Source organism: Ptychodera flava, chromosome 16 (assembly GCF_041260155.1).
Source record: "Ptychodera flava strain L36383 chromosome 16, AS_Pfla_20210202, whole genome shotgun sequence".
Lineage (NCBI taxonomy): Eukaryota > Metazoa > Hemichordata > Enteropneusta > Ptychoderidae > Ptychodera > Ptychodera flava.
In genome coordinates, this window is record NC_091943.1 from 28,097,663 (window position 1) to 28,115,450 (window position 17,788).

The 17,788-nt window shown below is 36.3% G+C and overlaps 1 protein-coding gene across 2 annotated transcripts; it reads right to left on the bottom strand.

Annotated features, from left to right (window-relative positions):
- Positions 1-1,442: 1,442 nt before the first annotated feature.
- On the bottom strand, positions 1,443-17,569 carry LOC139114480 (neuronal calcium sensor 1-like). 2 transcript variants are annotated; one of them, XM_070676244.1, is made up of 7 exons: positions 17,251-17,569; positions 16,410-16,434; positions 11,635-11,683; positions 10,611-10,700; positions 8,366-8,444; positions 4,730-4,896; positions 1,443-4,137 (listed from the first exon to the last, which is right to left on the bottom strand). In XM_070676244.1, the coding sequence occupies exons 3-7, from the start codon at positions 11,668-11,670 to the stop codon at positions 4,039-4,041; spliced, it is 471 nt and encodes a 156-aa protein (XP_070532345.1). In that variant the 5' UTR covers positions 11,671-11,683; positions 16,410-16,434; positions 17,251-17,569; the 3' UTR covers positions 1,443-4,038. The 2 variants fall into 2 exon arrangements, with proteins under 2 accessions (XP_070532345.1, XP_070532344.1); XM_070676243.1 differs by lacking the exon at positions 17,251-17,569 and adding an exon at positions 16,633-17,049.
- Between the last annotated feature and the right edge of the window lie 219 nt (positions 17,570-17,788).

Sequence of the window (17,788 nt, forward strand, 5' to 3'; positions counted from 1 at the left end):
AAAGGAACGAATGTCTTTATCCATGTATTGTAATTTATAGGCAATTGTAGTCGTCTATTGTGTTTGTGCAATGAGTCTGGGCCAGCCAATCAGCCGATTTTAAAAAATTTTAACTTAACAGAAATGTTTAACGCACTTTGTACGTAAGTAAAGTATTGAGGATAAATCAATGGCTGTTCGTCCAGTCGTTTTCATCTCTCCACGCTCAGATATCTCCCGGCTTCACAGTCCTCACTCCAAAGTCCCCGCTGCTATCTCTTCGCCACACACTCTACTTTTAACCTTCCTCGTCTGCAAACTTCCGAAAAACAACTGGATCACACTTCCTGTACTGTCCGCCTATCGGTCCTTTTTTCAAGTTGCCCGCAAGAGAATGAAATGTCCCCTGCCCGTTATATGACGAATAAGAACACGCGCCCGCCCGGCAATCGCTCAACGGCAGCTATTTGCACGAACGGCTTTGTTGACTGCCCCTGTGCCCTGATAAATGTTGTCCCAATGACCCATCAGGGGACAATCGGCCGAACGTCGATCAGAACTGAAACTAAGATTCAGTCAATCGTGTGTGGGTATATGCAGTATACGTCAACTCCAACTCAACCAACCAATACGCCATTGAATCTCACAGTGTCATTGTGTCATGATCCATAATAATAAAATGACTTGAACGAATTATGGAAGGGAGGCTATATGAGCAAACATCATCCGAGGACGGAACGAACACGTGACAGTCATCGTAGAAGTTAGTTAACCGAGATTAAGCTGCCGAGAACGGCCATGGAAACTGTCACGAGTTCTAAATGGTAAAAGAGGAAGGATAAAGTGAACGCTGGTATCGTAGGAAGTCCACAGGATCAGGGACCGAGTGCAGCTGGGAAGCTTTTGAAAAATCTTTTAGTTGGCATTCAGAGGTTCCTGTCCATCAATACATTACATCCATGATCAATACAATTCAACCTTTGGCAATCTGTCTTTCTTTGGTGAACAGTTCCGGAGACCGTGGTTCCAATTTTAATATAAAACCTTTGGACATGCAACTTAAATTTTAAAAATTGAACGGCTTTGGACAAATATTACATCCATGATATACCGTACTTGATGTGTAGTGGGTAATATTGATGTATTCATTTTTGTGATGTGAATTAATAAGTATGCAAATAAAATGAAATAATAATTGCCAGTGGTGTGGTTATTGATGAAATACTCATTGTGCATTCTATTAAAAGATCGGATGGAATTATCAATTATGCATAAATTGTGGATTGATATTCATCAATATTGCAAAGACCGACACACTATCTCACGATGATACGGGCCCTTGCATCAATTCATTATGCATGATCAGTAAAACATCGTGTACAATGATCAATGCTGACAGCATGGAAACAGTAAAACGCGGACTTTCATAATGAATATTGTGAACAATGTTTGTTCATAATGAATATTGTGAACAAACTTTTATTTGCTCACAAAAAGTTGACAGTTTGCAGGTATCACTCCTATATCCTCTTTACAAATGAAAGAATACAGAACTATATAAAGGTAACAGAACGAATTTTACAGGGGATAAATAATAGAGTATAATAAATATGCTTTCCAGACGGAAACTATAAAATTTTAAATAGAAACAATCTATGCCAATATGTAAAAGAAAATCTAAATAACATTAAAAAGACTATTAATATAACAAAGTCAAAATCTTTGGAAAGTTCTCAAAATATACCGCATAGAAATGACATAAATGTATACCACACATGAAAAAATCAGCTCAAACAGATGTCTGTCAGTATTCATTGTCTACTGTACTGAAAAGCAAAGTGATATTTTGAAGAGAACGAATGTCTGCCTATGGTGGCTATTTGTAGATATTGTTGAGGTTTGAGTGTGTAACACAGCAAAGATCTGACACATGAAAATCTCATTCCGCAAGCAGAATCACGCTAAATCATTTCCGATGATGAGCCTTGGTTAGCATATTTGATGAAAGATTTCAAAATTTTTACATGTCAGAGGTTCGGTAGTTTATAATTTACTGGGAAAATGGTATCAGATAGTGTTTACGCATCTTTCTAAAGATAAGACCAGCTCATCATACAGAGTATAGTGAATTTTACACATATACCAGTTAGGGAGCATATGGTTTGTACACTGCATTATCTGACTATTCATAAGCATATCATTTGACGTGGGTATCAGAAAACACTTGGGTGTGCAACAACCAACTTTTCAAAGTACATTCACTGTCCAGCATAGCTGCTATGCTATACAGGTGCGGTAAACCAGCACAGTTGAGCTGGCTGGGACAATGAATGTGTCATGAATTATGAATGAATGCTAGATGCACTGCCCTATTAACCTTGATGCAAATGATAATGAGATTGGAAATCTAACATCTGTGTCTCTCCATTCCTGGAATACACAGCTAATAGAACGTGACAGCTTGGTAATTATGTCTGGCTGTATTTTAGGTCTTTCTGTAAGTATTTGCCGGTATCAAGTCAGGCCTGTTTCTGTAACAGAAAAACGCTACAGCTGATTGTTACAAGTCATATGGATGACAAGAAAATACACAACTGAACAGCATATCAAGTAACGTTTGTCGATATTACATTGTTGACTCTGACACCACAGTTTTCCTTACACATACATGTACCTCTAGCCTACTTATTGAAAACAATCTAGATGTTATCAAATCTGGTTATCAAAGGGTTGAACTGTCATGCTTTCACCCTTAATCCTTCTGTGGTTTGGCCCAAACCCATTATTATCAATGAGGGAGAAGCGGTTTACGGGGCAGTTGGGCTGAGCAGGTTAATTGTTGACCAGCACGTTTTGCAAAGCCGATATAACCCACCAACTAACGCACATTAGCTGATTTCTAAGCACAATGAATTATTACTACATGTTACTGGTTGCATGTATGTATCACTGGTGTAAATATGCTGTTAATTTCAATGTCAAACCGAAAACCAGTAAAAGTGAAAGTAAAACCAATCATACACTGTAGGAATTGCTAAATCTACTTATTTAAAACTGAAATATTATCACTGATAGGTGTGGCACTGAGATCTCCAACAGTTAACCACATGTACACAATGTGACTTGCGCAATACTTTGATAACACAATGAATATCAAAATTATGTTGAAGGAGATGTCAAATGACCCTTAAATGAGGGGCTGAGTTGAAAGACAGCATGTGATGGTGTTGACAAGTGAATCTCTACTGTACCTACATACTGAAGCAGAGGTGTGACACAGAGGGATCCATGAACTGACAAAGACATTCTTGGTAAACGTGTGACAGAAACATCAAGTTATGATCTGCGTTTAGATATTTATTGTGGAAAATTCTCTCTAATCAGAGTGGCGAATTCAATTGAATTTGACATTAGTAGAACTTAAGCGTTGGTTTATTAAATATACAGCATTAATGTTTGGGGCAAAGGTAGACTCTTTTAATGTTAATTTTGATGTAAAGTTTCACATGATTCGATTGTGACTGAAAGTATCTCACTGGCTCATACATAATTTATAACTGTACATGTATTTGCATTATAACCTCAAGGCTGGTAAAGACTGCAGTGCTATGACAACAAGCAATGTGTGTCTTTGTCAAGCAGAAAAAAAACAACAACAACAACGTCCAGCCACGAAATTTTAAATTGTTTTTTGGTGATGATAAGATTTTTACAATGAAATTCTTACGGGTGAAAAAGTTAAAAGATACACTGGTGCACTGGATTCATGAAGGATCTACCCTCCCGGTATTTCTCATTGTCATAGTTCTTTGCAAAGTTGAAAGTAAAGCTTCCCGCCAATGGTCATCACTGCTGAAGAAAGTGATACCATGTAAACACTGACAGAATGCAGCTCACTGAATGAGTGCAGTAGAGTTCCATTTGCTGCCCAACCGCACTGAAGAATCCATCGAGCCAAACTGTAAATGATGATCACCTTTGTCCCGCCAGTGGATGTAAATTTACATGTTTGCATTTTGTACCGTAAAGTCCCATGGATGAGGCATCATCACTCAAGATTCAGACAAGGCCATCATACAGTGAAAGCGCCTGAACTATGGAAGGATCAGCTTTGGAACCGTCTTGGAATTCCTCTTTGGTAATTCTATTGTTTTTATTCTGAGAAGAAAGACAGCATCAAAATATTATGCATCAAACTTATTTGTTGAAATCTTCTTTCAACACATGATGCTTCCTGAAATAGCCTCTACCCTTGATTCACACCTTGCTTCTTTTGGACCTGTCTTTAAGCCATGTTTTCAAACTATTGGTTTGCTAGTACTCATGTGATTTTGGAAAAACCTTGCCAGGTAATTCTACATAATTCTGGTTCTAGAAGACCACTGAAACTAAAAAGCTTGACAAGGATAAATACACATGCAATTCACTTATATTCCAGGATATTTTCATGTCATTTACAATCTTCTTTTAACAATGATAATTCCTTAAACCTGTTCAGCACTACAGCACTTAGTTTTACCCCTTTTCTATGATGTGATCAAACCAACATGTACGTGTAATTACAGAAATTATGGGTGAATATGGAAGGGGATAATTTTGAAAACATTTTTATTCAAATTTTTCCATAGAAATTTACCTGTACATAGGTTGACAAGGTACATTATGCTCACAGACAACACTTGGGCAAAGCTAGTGTTTCTCACTATATTCAGGATTAATGAAAAAGAATTCTCGCCAACATCATACACACCTTATCCATGATGGAAAAAATTTTGTTGACTCTTTTCTCAGGGGTGTTTTCCTCTTCTGGTAGTTTAACCATGTTACCGACCATTCTGTAAATAGCGTCCACAATATCTAACATTTCTTCTCTGGTAATGTAACCATCGTTATCCAAATCATACAACCTGAATGCCCCTGCAATGTGAAGAGTGAGATACGGTAACTGCATTTTTATTGAAAATATTCGCAGAGTCTAAATTCTACCAATGTTGAAGTGGATGGAATAGTAATTCTCAACGCAAAACCCTATACATACTTTTGGCTCATTATTACTGTTGACGGGTGCATTCTATTGTCGAAAACGTAAATTTGTGATTGTAAAACAGAGCCAGTTTCATGATATATATGTAGTTGGGTTTCGGTGAGTAACACTGCCAGTGTTTTTCCAGGAAAAATAATGCTTTTCCCAACCACTTATTGTCCGTGTATTTTACATTTTTACCACTACACATCAACATCACTCCTTGTCCAGCTGCTTTTTCATTAATCATATCCATCTTGTCAAAATTAATAACACAAATATGACATTTAACTTGTACAATGTTTGTCTTTCATTCCTATTTTGAGGAAATAATAAAGTTTAATAATATCCCCAAGATGTGTAAAACAGCTCATTAATCAGCCTCTCTGTGTTCTGTGCACAGTGTCATCCAACCTCAGAGATTCCTCAAGGCCTCAAAATGAAAACAAACATTGCAAGCTGGCACTGTGAGGTAATCATCATCACTTCAGATGCCTGGCATCAGGAAAGTACATAACAGTGACTTACAGTAGGTATTCCAAGTGAAAATTTTAAAATCACTAAATTGCTTTTTTAATGCAATTTCCAAAGAGTGCTTGGAAAATGATGAAAAATGCTTTTTATCTGGTCAAAATCGGTTCAGTCATTCAAAAGTTATGAAGATTTTTGTGTATGTAAAACCTCGCGGCCGAAGGTCACAGTATTGAAAAAAAGTTAAAATTGCTAAAATTATAGATTTTAATAGGCTTGTTTTCCCTGAAATACATGACTCTGTAACAAATATGTTGCTAAAAGTATTTAAAAGTAACTTCTTTTTACAAAATAATTAAATCTTTGACCAAAGGAAATTTACTCTTTGACGTAAACGCATCCAAATATGACAGTTTGTCTGATTCTGCATCGCGGAAAAATTACAAAATGACTGAAAAATACAAATTTTGGCAGATTTACAGTCATTCTGATGCAAATTATTGGTGAACTTACAAAGCATTGTTAATCTTTATGCACTACTACTGTAGTGTAATTAAAAAAAAGGAAAGTTCATTAGATAGTCAGAAATGTAGAATGAAGTTTGACTTGACTGCAAAATGTGCCTTTGCCGGACAACCAAAAATAGGGTAAAATATGAAAATTAGCCATGTTTGTCAAAATCTAGTCAAGAACATTGACATTTAAAAAGTACAAACAAAGCCTATCAGCAAAGAAAAACAATTTTTCAACAAGTTTCAAATAGATATATGGTAAACTTTCTTCCCAGATCATTGTAATTTTGACCAAAAATGTCACTTTTGTACAAAAAATGACATTCACATTGGGTGATAAAATATGAAAAGATACCATGTACAAATGTATACGCAAAGTCTGAGCGAATATTTCATAGTGTCAGACCATCTTTTCTGGGTTTTTATCTGTAGAAAACCCTTCGTTATGAGTACCAATGAACATTCAGCAACAAAACTACTCTAAATGATGAAAAAATGTGACAGAAAAATCCATTTATGCAAATTTCTTCCTTTGAATGAGTGCTGGTGGCCTATACATATGTATATATGCTGAGAACCTGCATGCCATGGCATGTTTAGTTAATCACTGGCTATGAAAATTTAAAGTTTTGAAATGTTTATGAAGTTCATATCAAAATTTTGATGAAGGAATATCTACTTTCGCAAAAATAACCTACACCAAATGTTGCCATGGCAACCATTCTTTTAATTAATCAGTTATCAACAAATTCCTTTTGTATGCCAAGACAGCTCATCTCAGAACTGCCACTGGACCTACTTATATACACAAATGATTTTGCAACACCCTGAAAATTAAATGATCTTCAACAGCTCTGATTTACATTTTCATAATTTCCTAAACATGCATTTTTTGTTTTTTTATTAACGCCTCAATTATATAATTTGATATTACTGTACCATTAGAATATGTGAGGTTTTAATCTTACCATGATCCACAATATTTTTTGGTTGTTGGAAAAAATCAAATTGAAAGTAAATGGAATTTGAAACTGTTGTGAAGTAATCTTCAATTGCAGATACTACAACAGAAGAGTTCAGCACTGCCAAGATAGGAGTATAGCACACTGAATTTTAAACTTCAGAGTAATGAAAATGACTGAACTGTGTCACAATAAAGTTTCTTTTATTAAATCAATCGTTTCATTTTTTCCTAAGATTGTAGAGACTAAGGATCGAGGATATTAGTAACTTTCAACCAGGAAAAAATACCAATATGTAGAAAGGATCAAAAGAAATCAACTTATTTTTTTCTTTACCTATTACAAAACCGGAAAGTAACACATAATTCTCATTTAAGTGATTGGGGCTACATGTAGTTTCATTCTTGTCGATGTTTGATAATGGAAAGGAACACAAAAAATAACTATAACTTAAACAATCATTATAAAAATATTTACGAATTAATCTCAAAAGCAACAAAATTCCAAGCATAACATTACACTATGGTTCAGAATGTTCATTTACAAAGTTCACTCAAAATGTTCTTTGAAAACGATTGTATTTTGACAGCCGTACCGGCAGCTACTCACTAAAGTCTGTGGAAAAAGAGTACTAAATATCGTTGTTTTTCAGGTCAACAAGTGATTGAATAAAAAAAAAATGTCAGGAAACGGTAAAACAACAACTGATAAATAAGTAACGTTTCTAAAGAGTAACTAGAAACGCCTGGCTGAGAGAAAATTTCATCCCGTTTCACAGAAACTGACTGCGTTTTCGAGCACCGCAGCTATGAGTGGCAGATCTGGGGAATCCCCGCGAAAATCGCTCACACTCCTCCAAAATGATGATTGTTCGCTTTTGAGCTGCATGATTCAGCTTGTCAAAAATATTTTTATTTTGTAGATAATTAATTAAATTTCTTATTTTTTTATTTCGTTTGTTAATTAAAAGTCATTTTAATGTTTTTAGAGGCTTTAAAAAAATTCAAAACTCGCTAAAAAAGCGACTATTTGGCCAAAATTCAAACGAAAAACATGAAAATAAAGGTCGAATCATGGGCTATCTATCTATGATTACTTTCAGTCTCTTTACGCTTGGGCTCAAATGCGATAGTACGCTGTGTATACACAGGCTCAGTGGTCTAAAAATAGCGCGTTGAAAACATGGCCGCCGCTCTCGCCGATGCACGATTTTTGCATCGAAATTTTTCACTCCTTTTCGTTCGTATGACTGTGACACTCCAGGAAACGATTGAGAAGAAAGGGGTAACTTGAAGTATTGAGGTATTTGCTGATAATTTGCCAAATTAAACGAGAAAAAATGCTTCGAAAATTCCCACACGTTTACACACTGAGCGTTTTCAGAAGCCGTAGCATGTTCGTGTGGTATACCTACTTACAGTCTAGTTTTTCATCCAGGTTGCCTCTGGACGTCACTGACAATGCTCGGATGAATTCTTCAAATTCTATCAGACCATCCTGTGGACAGAGCGTCAGAGGTAATAGCATTATGGCTCCTGAGTGATCCTCAAGGTTTGCAGTTTCAATGATTTGTTCTTGAATGATTTGCAGGGTTTCTCAGTTGTCAGAATTCCAGGACTTTTTTGTAGGGACAAGAGCAGCTACTTGTGATATATTTTCATTATTTTGTCCAATAAACAAACATTTTCTAATTCTCTTCACTAGTATTTCGAAACACACAGTATTTATAACCTCACTGACACAATGCACTAGCTACAATTTGAAATGTTATTGTTGATATATGAATCCTACTCTGGACTAAAATTCACATGACAACAACAACAACAACATTGGTATCACGCATAAAGGCAGTACTGACAAATTGACCTCAAGGCATTTTCACATGATTCTGTGGAGTACAACATAAATTGAATTAAAAGATACAGCAATAATGCTGGAAAACACAAGTTAGAGCTGTTTGAATTTTAATGGGCTTCCACAGCCTTTCATCACCATGGTTTGGCCCAAACTCAGTGCTATAAATGGTGAGTGTGGGCCTGTTTACAGGGAATTAGGGGTGAACAGGGGTAATGCAAACTAAACAACTAAATACTATTACTTCTTACTTGGATTTATGAAAGGCGACTTTATATAATTACATAAAAACTTAGCCTAGTTTAATGGCCAAAATGTAACAATCATTTTGTTAATTTTTCGATCATCAGAAAGCTTTACCTTTTTCTCTGAGAGTAAAATATATGTTTGAATTTTTACTCTGGGACTGAATTAGTGCTTTGTGAATTACGTGATTTGTTTGTGGGAAACTACAACAATACACACATTACTGCTCTGTTGTGTAAGACGGAAGTCTGTTATGCGATGCACGGTGAGGGGTGGGTCCTTGCAAATTACACTGGCATACCAGCTTATGGTATCTACATTATTCATACAGCACAAAGGGTGGTAAAAGGGTAAATTTTATGGGATTCCCCTTGATCTTAATTGAATGCTGCTTTTGTATATCATGGCAATCATGACAGTGGAAGTAGTTCTAAAACCAAGTACATGTTGGACTTGTATGGCATGCACATTGCTTGACGCCTGCAAGGTCATTATGAGCATGGTAAGAGTGGGCAGCTGGATGCATCTACAACTGTACATGTACATATTTGTACACCAAACTTTTCAGTGTACAATTCAACATTGTACAATCATCAGCCCACTAACAAGAGCCCATAAAACCAGAGTTTAAATTTTTAAGCAGGTAATCTGAAATACGCAGAAATGATATCATATTCAATGGCTTAAACCTGGAATTTGAATGGGCCATGGCACAAACGAAATCATGTGCACAAGTGCACATAAAAATATATGTATTTCTATGTGTGTTTGTATGTATCGCCATCATGTGATCTTTTGTGCATACTTAGTGTGGAGAAGACCGCATGTCCTTTTTATTCCAAAGTAGAACCATTCACAAGGTCATGCTGAAATAACCCCGGTAACAGCTTGGAATAACTTTGAGAATTATAATATCTATAATATCATGTCTTACAGCCACCCTTTAACTGAGCAAGCTTGATTAACTATTTTGTGGCTAAATCATACATGTCTACAACGGTGCACAATTCTAAATGCAGGTACTTTTTTATTTTATTATGCACACATGCACTTGCACTTTGCTTTTAAGTTTAGGACAACTTTCCAGTACCTAGATCCACTTGCTGTCTCATGGATTATCAGCCTCTTCACACATGTTACTCTTGTAGGACACCGTGAAGGTGTTTGAGTAGATTGGGTTATTGAGTGAAATTGAGCGTAGGCGTCAAGGTGCGAATGATATTGAGTAATGCTGTCATTTAATATGATTTAAGATTATATTTCTCACTCGTTCACTGGCATCCTAACACCAGTTAGTGAAAAGCATCCCCCGTCATCAATGAAACTAACTTTAAAATGGAAAAACAGTTCAAGATTTGAATGGTCAATGAACACCTCTGGTGTGCTCACTAGTCTTATTAAAATATTCTGTGCAATTTTTAGGTGCTGTACCCTCAAAATTGAAAGCCTCACTCACTGCATTCTGGGTAACAATTACACAACCACTCAGCTGTTCCTGGAATCTACATTGAGTCATACAAGGAATTCTAAGAACTGTGAAAGTGAATACACTGTACCACTTACCTTGTTTTCATCAAAAACATTGAACACAAATGTCGCAAACTTGGTTGGATCACCAAATGGAAAAAACTGTTTGTAAATCTTGATGAATTCCTTTAGAAAAACAAAAGAAGCAGTTGATGTGCAGTTAGTGTTTTATGTTTGGCCGTTTTTTTCAGTTGCATCCAGTGCTTCAGTCTGTCATCAATACTGAACCGTACATCTAAATCAGAGTACTGCATTACTGAATTCAAATGATGAGTCCTTGTTTTCCATTGACAGAGTTCAAATTGATTCAAAGTTCCCTCCCTGTTGTGCTATATACTGGGACCTTACTCAAGCTGATGGAAATAAGATACAGAGATGGCATCAGCCTCCCCGCATCAATTGTCTGATCAGCACAGCTTGTCTTAGGTTGGCTTTGTGAGGGAGAGTTTTTGCCTGAAAACACAGTGCTTGGCTGGAGAAGATAGTGTGCATCTCATCAACCATGATAGAAAGTCTCTTTCAAATCTAACACATGAGCAAGAACAGTCAACCAATGGAGAAAGGTCTTGTCAACTTTACTAAGTATATATTACGACTTTGGAGCTACTGAAAACAGTAAAGCTTTAACACATGTGGAAAAATTGCCATCTCTACATCTGTTTTAACCCTTTGAATGCCAATGTCAGTTGTCACCTCTATAAAATATAATGCAGACAATTTTTTTTTATTTTCCCCAAAATTTTGATCAAAAACTGTAACCAACAAGAAGTTATGTCCCTTGATGCAATATTAAAAAATACAGAAAAATACAGAAAAATTTAGAAAACATATAGCACTCAAAGGGTATTTTAATCAGATTGGTGCATATCTACCTGGGGGTATACAGGTATCATCATCAACAACAACAACTAGTTTGAATTGAAATTTAGCAATGAAAATGTTATTCCACAGTGAGGATGGGTACATGCATGAGTGCAGAAATGTGCCTGCAATGCTTGAATATAGCAACACCAATTTAAAAGCCTTAATAAAACACAGGAAACAAAAAATGAGAACTTACTGCTTGACTAAGTGAACCGCTCGGACAATCCTTCATGAATCCTCTGTGCCTGAAAACAGAAATTCATAACAATCATGTTTTGAATAGAAAATTTGGAAATGATTGTACATGCTTTGCAATCTAGTATTAATTACATTTACGGTACCCAGAAAGCAGTATTTTGTCAAAAAGATGCAGAAGATTTTTTTAGTCCAAGAATTGATTATTTACTTCTTATCTACTTCCTAGAATGTGCTCGAGTTCTTATGTTAATAGTTGAAGGGACAGTAAACAGATAATAAAATGATGTAATAGCTATTAGGTAGTGAAATTATGTCATCAAATCATACATGTATTTATGCCCCAAGGGGCATATTACAGATGAGCTTTGATGACTGAAAATTGGAATATTCAGTCACTGTCCGCAGGACACAGTCATCAGTCGGCGATAATCTCAGATGAAATTCTCTTAAAACCAAAGGCTTGCAACTTTGCCCTCTCTAATCTAGATTCATACACTTTCTACCATTGAAAATTCTGAACGTACAGACAATTTCACCGGCGTAATTTTTGAGGCAATTATTGAAAAGTTTGCACACCTCAGGCAGTACTGTGGTTTCAATTTATCGTATGTTTGTTTTTCTAAAAGCCTTTACGTGTGCATTAATAGAAACCATCTGAAAATCGGTCATTACACTCCTGTTACAGACACATGAATTATTCTTGTCGGCAACCGGTGTAGCAATTAATGTGAGCTGAATTAGAGATCAATCTTCATAGTAAGGGAGACTGACAACCAATACATTATCAAATTATGAATTACGATATTACCACCCTGAAAGCTGTCTCCAAACTTCCCTTAAAAACACGCTATATTAATGATCTAAACTGGCATATACTGGTCAGTTGTGAGTTTCCACATTTCAAACTGAAGGACAACACAGAAATAGCTGAAGTATGCTACTTGCACACCTCACAGCAACTTGAAAAGAATTGATCTGATGTTGTGAATTTTTTTTCAAGTCCTTCAGTAGAATTGATTCTGCAGTCTTTCTGAAGATTTCTTGCTACTCATGCTCTCAAGAGGAAAACTCAATGTCATCCATCCATGACTTAGCATGCAGCAGATTTCTCAAGTCGAAGGCAACTTGCATACTGATCATCTCTGTATTGTCTGTGGACATAAACTATGAAATTCATGTTTGCAGTTTCCTAGCCTTAATTCTGTGGTATGGGACAGCGTCCTCCTTGATTTCATTTTTTGCCATCGTCACTCTGTGCAAATACCACCTTTCTTTTTTATGTCCATTTTCAGTAAAAACATGTAATCTTCCGTGGGGCGAAACAATTTTCTTTTTAACAACCCACTGAAAACAGTGTTATAAAGTACAAGTAAAAAACTACAGTGAATTATTGTTGTTATGACTAATACAAAGTGGTTTTTCTTTAATAACAAGCATATTTTATCATCAGAGTCCAATTGTTTATGACATAAATTTCTATACAAGTATAAAGGCATGAATCACACTGAAGTTAGTTTCATTTCAACAGCTATGAGATGAGACTGCACTTGACATCCTACTCATTAAACTTCAAAATATTTTAGTTCTGGGCTTTCACTGTGCATTGTACACAAACAACTATTTACACACCAAGACACATTGCTCGAGGTCAATGCTCCTGCTGGCATAGGAAATCAACTCGCTGCTGGCTTTCGATTTCTCACACGCTTATTTGAAACATGTACGTGACAAAACACCAACCCGTATCTGACTCAATGCGATGGCATAATTGAATCATTCAGTGGTATTGTATTTCCGCATACATGTAATACCCCAAAAGTGGACAAAAAACATGGTAATAGTACTCAACAAATAGGTGGCGTTTGCAGTAATTTCAGCCAGCTAAAACTTCTGGCGCTATGACTTCATAGACAGTTATGATAATATTTTTTATTTTTGTCACTTCTTAATGTCATAGAGTTCAACTGAAACTTGCTTTGTGATGTTGTCAGTTCACTCTAACCGTAAACCTGCTTGAAAAATACTCCTATGAATTTAAGTGTGCGCTAGAATTTATACCAATACACACAAGGAGTGAGAAAATCTGTGATGACAAATGACTTCATCTATTTTTGGTAAAGCATTAACCTTTACATGCGAACAGAATTTTCTAGGCATTACATTATAGTTGCTTTCAAGACTGAAGTACTTTTGAAAGTCACAAGCACTGAATACAAATTAAATCTGAGTACTTGACATTGTATCCATCTGGTTTCCAGTACTTGGAGGAACAGAAATGTTGTATGACAAATTTGGACAGCCAGCTAGCTGTATTAAGTGTTACCAACAAACTGTTTATTCAGTGGACTCCTGTTGGATCAAAGGATCAAAGGCAGATACAATTGCAAAAGCTGGCTAGATCCATAGCAATCACACAAAACAGATGTTTACGATGTATTCTAACTCACGATGAAAATTTAGTCCTGCCTAACTGACACACACAAGTGTTCACAGATGATATGATTACCATGACAAAAGTGAACATCAACATCAATGTAAGGCTGTTATGCTTGCATCCTATTGTTGTGAAACATGATCATTGAATAGTTTATTTCATTGTACATATAATATGAGGTAATGTCATTCTGTGAAGAGTATTTCCAGAATTTGATATCAGTAATAGTATATGCTCTCTAATTTTCTAGAACATTGTTCTCTTTGTGAACAGCATTACAAATAAAATTACGACTATGTGAAAGAAAAATGCAGAAAAAAAATGTTGATATCACTGATATTTGTAAACTAAAGTAACGACACATTTGTCAGCGTGAACTACATTGAAGTTTGTATGGTGACTAGTATGTGTAGTCACAGAAGATAATACTCTTGAGGGTTATGTACACATTGAGAATTTTGAATTCTACAGTTTACATTTGACTAATATTCATGATCAACAGCTTCACTGGCCTGTATTTCAGAAAGTGTGAAATATAATAGACAAACATGTTCAAGTAGCTAAAAGTTAAGTAAAGGAAGGTGTGTTCAAAGGGAGGGGCTGTTGGAACTGTGCCTGTATCATTTTCTTGTTTATAAACAATGCATTTACTGCACAACATCTAAATGCATCATTTCAACACAGCTGCAACTTTTAAATTGTACGATATACATCATAACAAAAATGTTTAAATGTTCATCTATTACCGACGTACCTTTGATATAGAGTTTACATTGGTGTATGGATCCCATACAACCTTTGAGCCTAGTTCTGAAAACCTCCTTCCTTTAATGTAAATGCTTTCAAAAATCAAAGACTTTTCTCTTCAAATAATAATATAATATATAATATCTTTAAAGTTAATATTGCAACTTCAACACATGTGTATTCACTTGTCATCTACAGTATTGCGCTGAAATTACATTTACATATGAATATATAAGAAAATAATCATTTCAAAATAACATAATTTACAGTTTGTTTCTTTTGCTGGCACGTAATTCACTTGCCCTGTGCATATTTCTACAACTTGTAATCAACAGTGGAGTATATTTAAAACCCAATGCAATGGTTGATAGCATATCTTCAGCCCTGTCCAATACCGAAAGAAAAAAGTACTACAATATTGCTTGCTTTAGGAAAATGTTCAATGCATACATTTTCTTTTTTTGAACACATCAGGAAACATTTAAAGGGGCTGGAGTATGTACTAAGCATCATAAAATGAATTTTTTCTTCTTTTAGTATATCTTTGTACCAATTCTTATTAACCTGAGTGCTGTAATTTTTCCCCGCAAAAATTTGAGTGCAACATTTTACCAATTTTTTGTTTTTTTTCTCTGTATTTTTCTGTATTTTTTTTAATTGGCACCAGTTTTTTGACCAAAATATTTTGAAAAATCTGAAAAAAATTGACTGGTTATAAGGGTGACAAAAATTGGCTTTAGCACTCTAAGGCTCAAAACTTTCCTACAATTCTTGTTAAAATTGTCTGGAGGAAAGCATTGCAAATATCTGACTACTAGGAGTAGCAATCCAAATAAGAAACATGTTCTTTGACTTCACCATCACACAACAGAAAAGATAACTGGAAAATTTGCCTTCTGGCATTTTCTTTCTCTCTGACTTTTAGTTACTTATTATACAACCTTTTAATAATTCAAACAAACCATACTCTGATGACATCAATATTGGTGAACTCTACGGGAGGCACAAGATGGGTTGCTCGCACTTATAAACTTACTGTCATATTGAAAACAGACGTGTCTCATAGGTTGTGTCGCCTGATCACAGTAATAGAATTCACACTGACCTCGACTAAGACACACACAAAGAGTGATTTTTACGTGCAAGATTTAAAGTTCAAAGATAAAAGGCGTTTCAAACTGCCCACAAAGATTTTAAAGTCATACTACATTACAGTCATCGGGCCGCGTTTCCTGCCAGTGCTGGTCAGCTGTTGAAGTTCACTGACTGACACTGGTTTTATGAGGTTAACAGCCGTCGTAAGGTGGCGTTCAAGTTGTACTCTCCACTATGCAAATAGTGCGCTCTAAAACCAGAAATTTACGTCGAAAAGGGTAGCCAATTAGGTATGGCAGCGATACAAGGAGGGGGGTTAACAACCGGATCAGTTGCCATAGTGCACAAAGAAAGCTTTACACGAATGCACGCTCGCTATTTGTTTGAGTTCAGAGGTCGCGCCTACGGTGACCCGTTATACGCTTATTCAAGACGTGCTGCTATAGCGTTTTTCACACATTTAATAACTGTCCGTCACTTAAAACAGTAGTACTCACCACTGAACGAGCTCCTTTTCTGTGACTGCAGGGTAAATAAGAAAGAGAAAAATAAATTACTTGACCAATACTGCTATAAACAGGCAAAAAAAAAAAAACCTGGACAAAACTCGGCCTGGCTGGCAACTCGATTCGCCATTTGCCAGGTCGGTCAAACTTGGAAATTCAACAGCAAGTAACAGTGGTAACACTGCATTGCCGCCACTTTGATCCCTGTACTTACAGTAAGTGTTCTGCTTCAGCTCGGAAATGGCTTCAGGACTTAACTTGCTGTTTTTCTTGCCCATATCGGAAAACTACGAGAGGAAAACTCGCAACAACAAAATGTACGGTCGACGAAACTATCGCGCTAACATTTCTCATGACCTACTAGCTGGCGATAAACATTGTGAAAGTCTGCGAACTCTGAACGTGAGCACTTCTGTAAGACACAGTATAAATCCGCCGTAGTAATGTAGACCCCGGTAATTGAAGGGACAAAGCATGGTTCAGAGATAAATGCTCTAGTTATAACCGAAAATGAATGCCGATTGATTTTTCCTGAAAATAAAATTACTTTCATAGGCATTTCTAAAAAAGAAAACTTCACACCTTTTGCGTGTCCACTATCTGTACACCGCAGCGCACTGTCAGTCCAGGACAGCGCGGAGTATTCGCAGAACCTGTGACGTCACCACGGCACAAACAATATGGTAATGAAGTAAACAACCAATATGGCCGCCCTTTTTACCCGGCAAATATGATAACAACAATGATATTGCCGTACATCTTTTCGGTGGAACAGCCCTCGCCGATTCTTTTTAAATATCATTTTAAAAACACTAGTAAATTATTAACGTACCTGATATCCACGACAATTTTAGTCGACAGGCTTCAATGTAATACGTTTTGACAATAGATACGCTACAAAAATTGTAGCCAAAGTGAAAAAGAAGGCAGTCCAGTAAAAAGTGGTTTCGTCAAAGATATCCTCAAATGTTGGCAATTTGTTCGCTAATTCCATCATCCATGGTCTATTAGCCTTTGCCATCGTATGGAAAGATATACACAATTATTGCACCTTTGTGGCAGTGATCTTTCGAGGAAAAATCCGCAACGGGGAATCACTCGCTCGACACGAAGCTCGGAGGCGAGTGAGAGTGCGCAAAGATAGACGAAGTAAATTTTCCGATTTTAAATTGGGGGCGCACCTTAAAGTGTTTTAGACTTGCCCCGAGCATGTTGAGGTAGTAGGAGGGCCCCAAGTTTGTGGGGAAACTTGAAGGAACAAACTTCAGCAGACTGTCGCATTGATAGTGAAATGATATCAAAATTGAAGCAATGCGCGGTAGTAGGCTGTTGGGTAGATTTTGGGGTGAACGTCATGGCCTCAGCCAGTG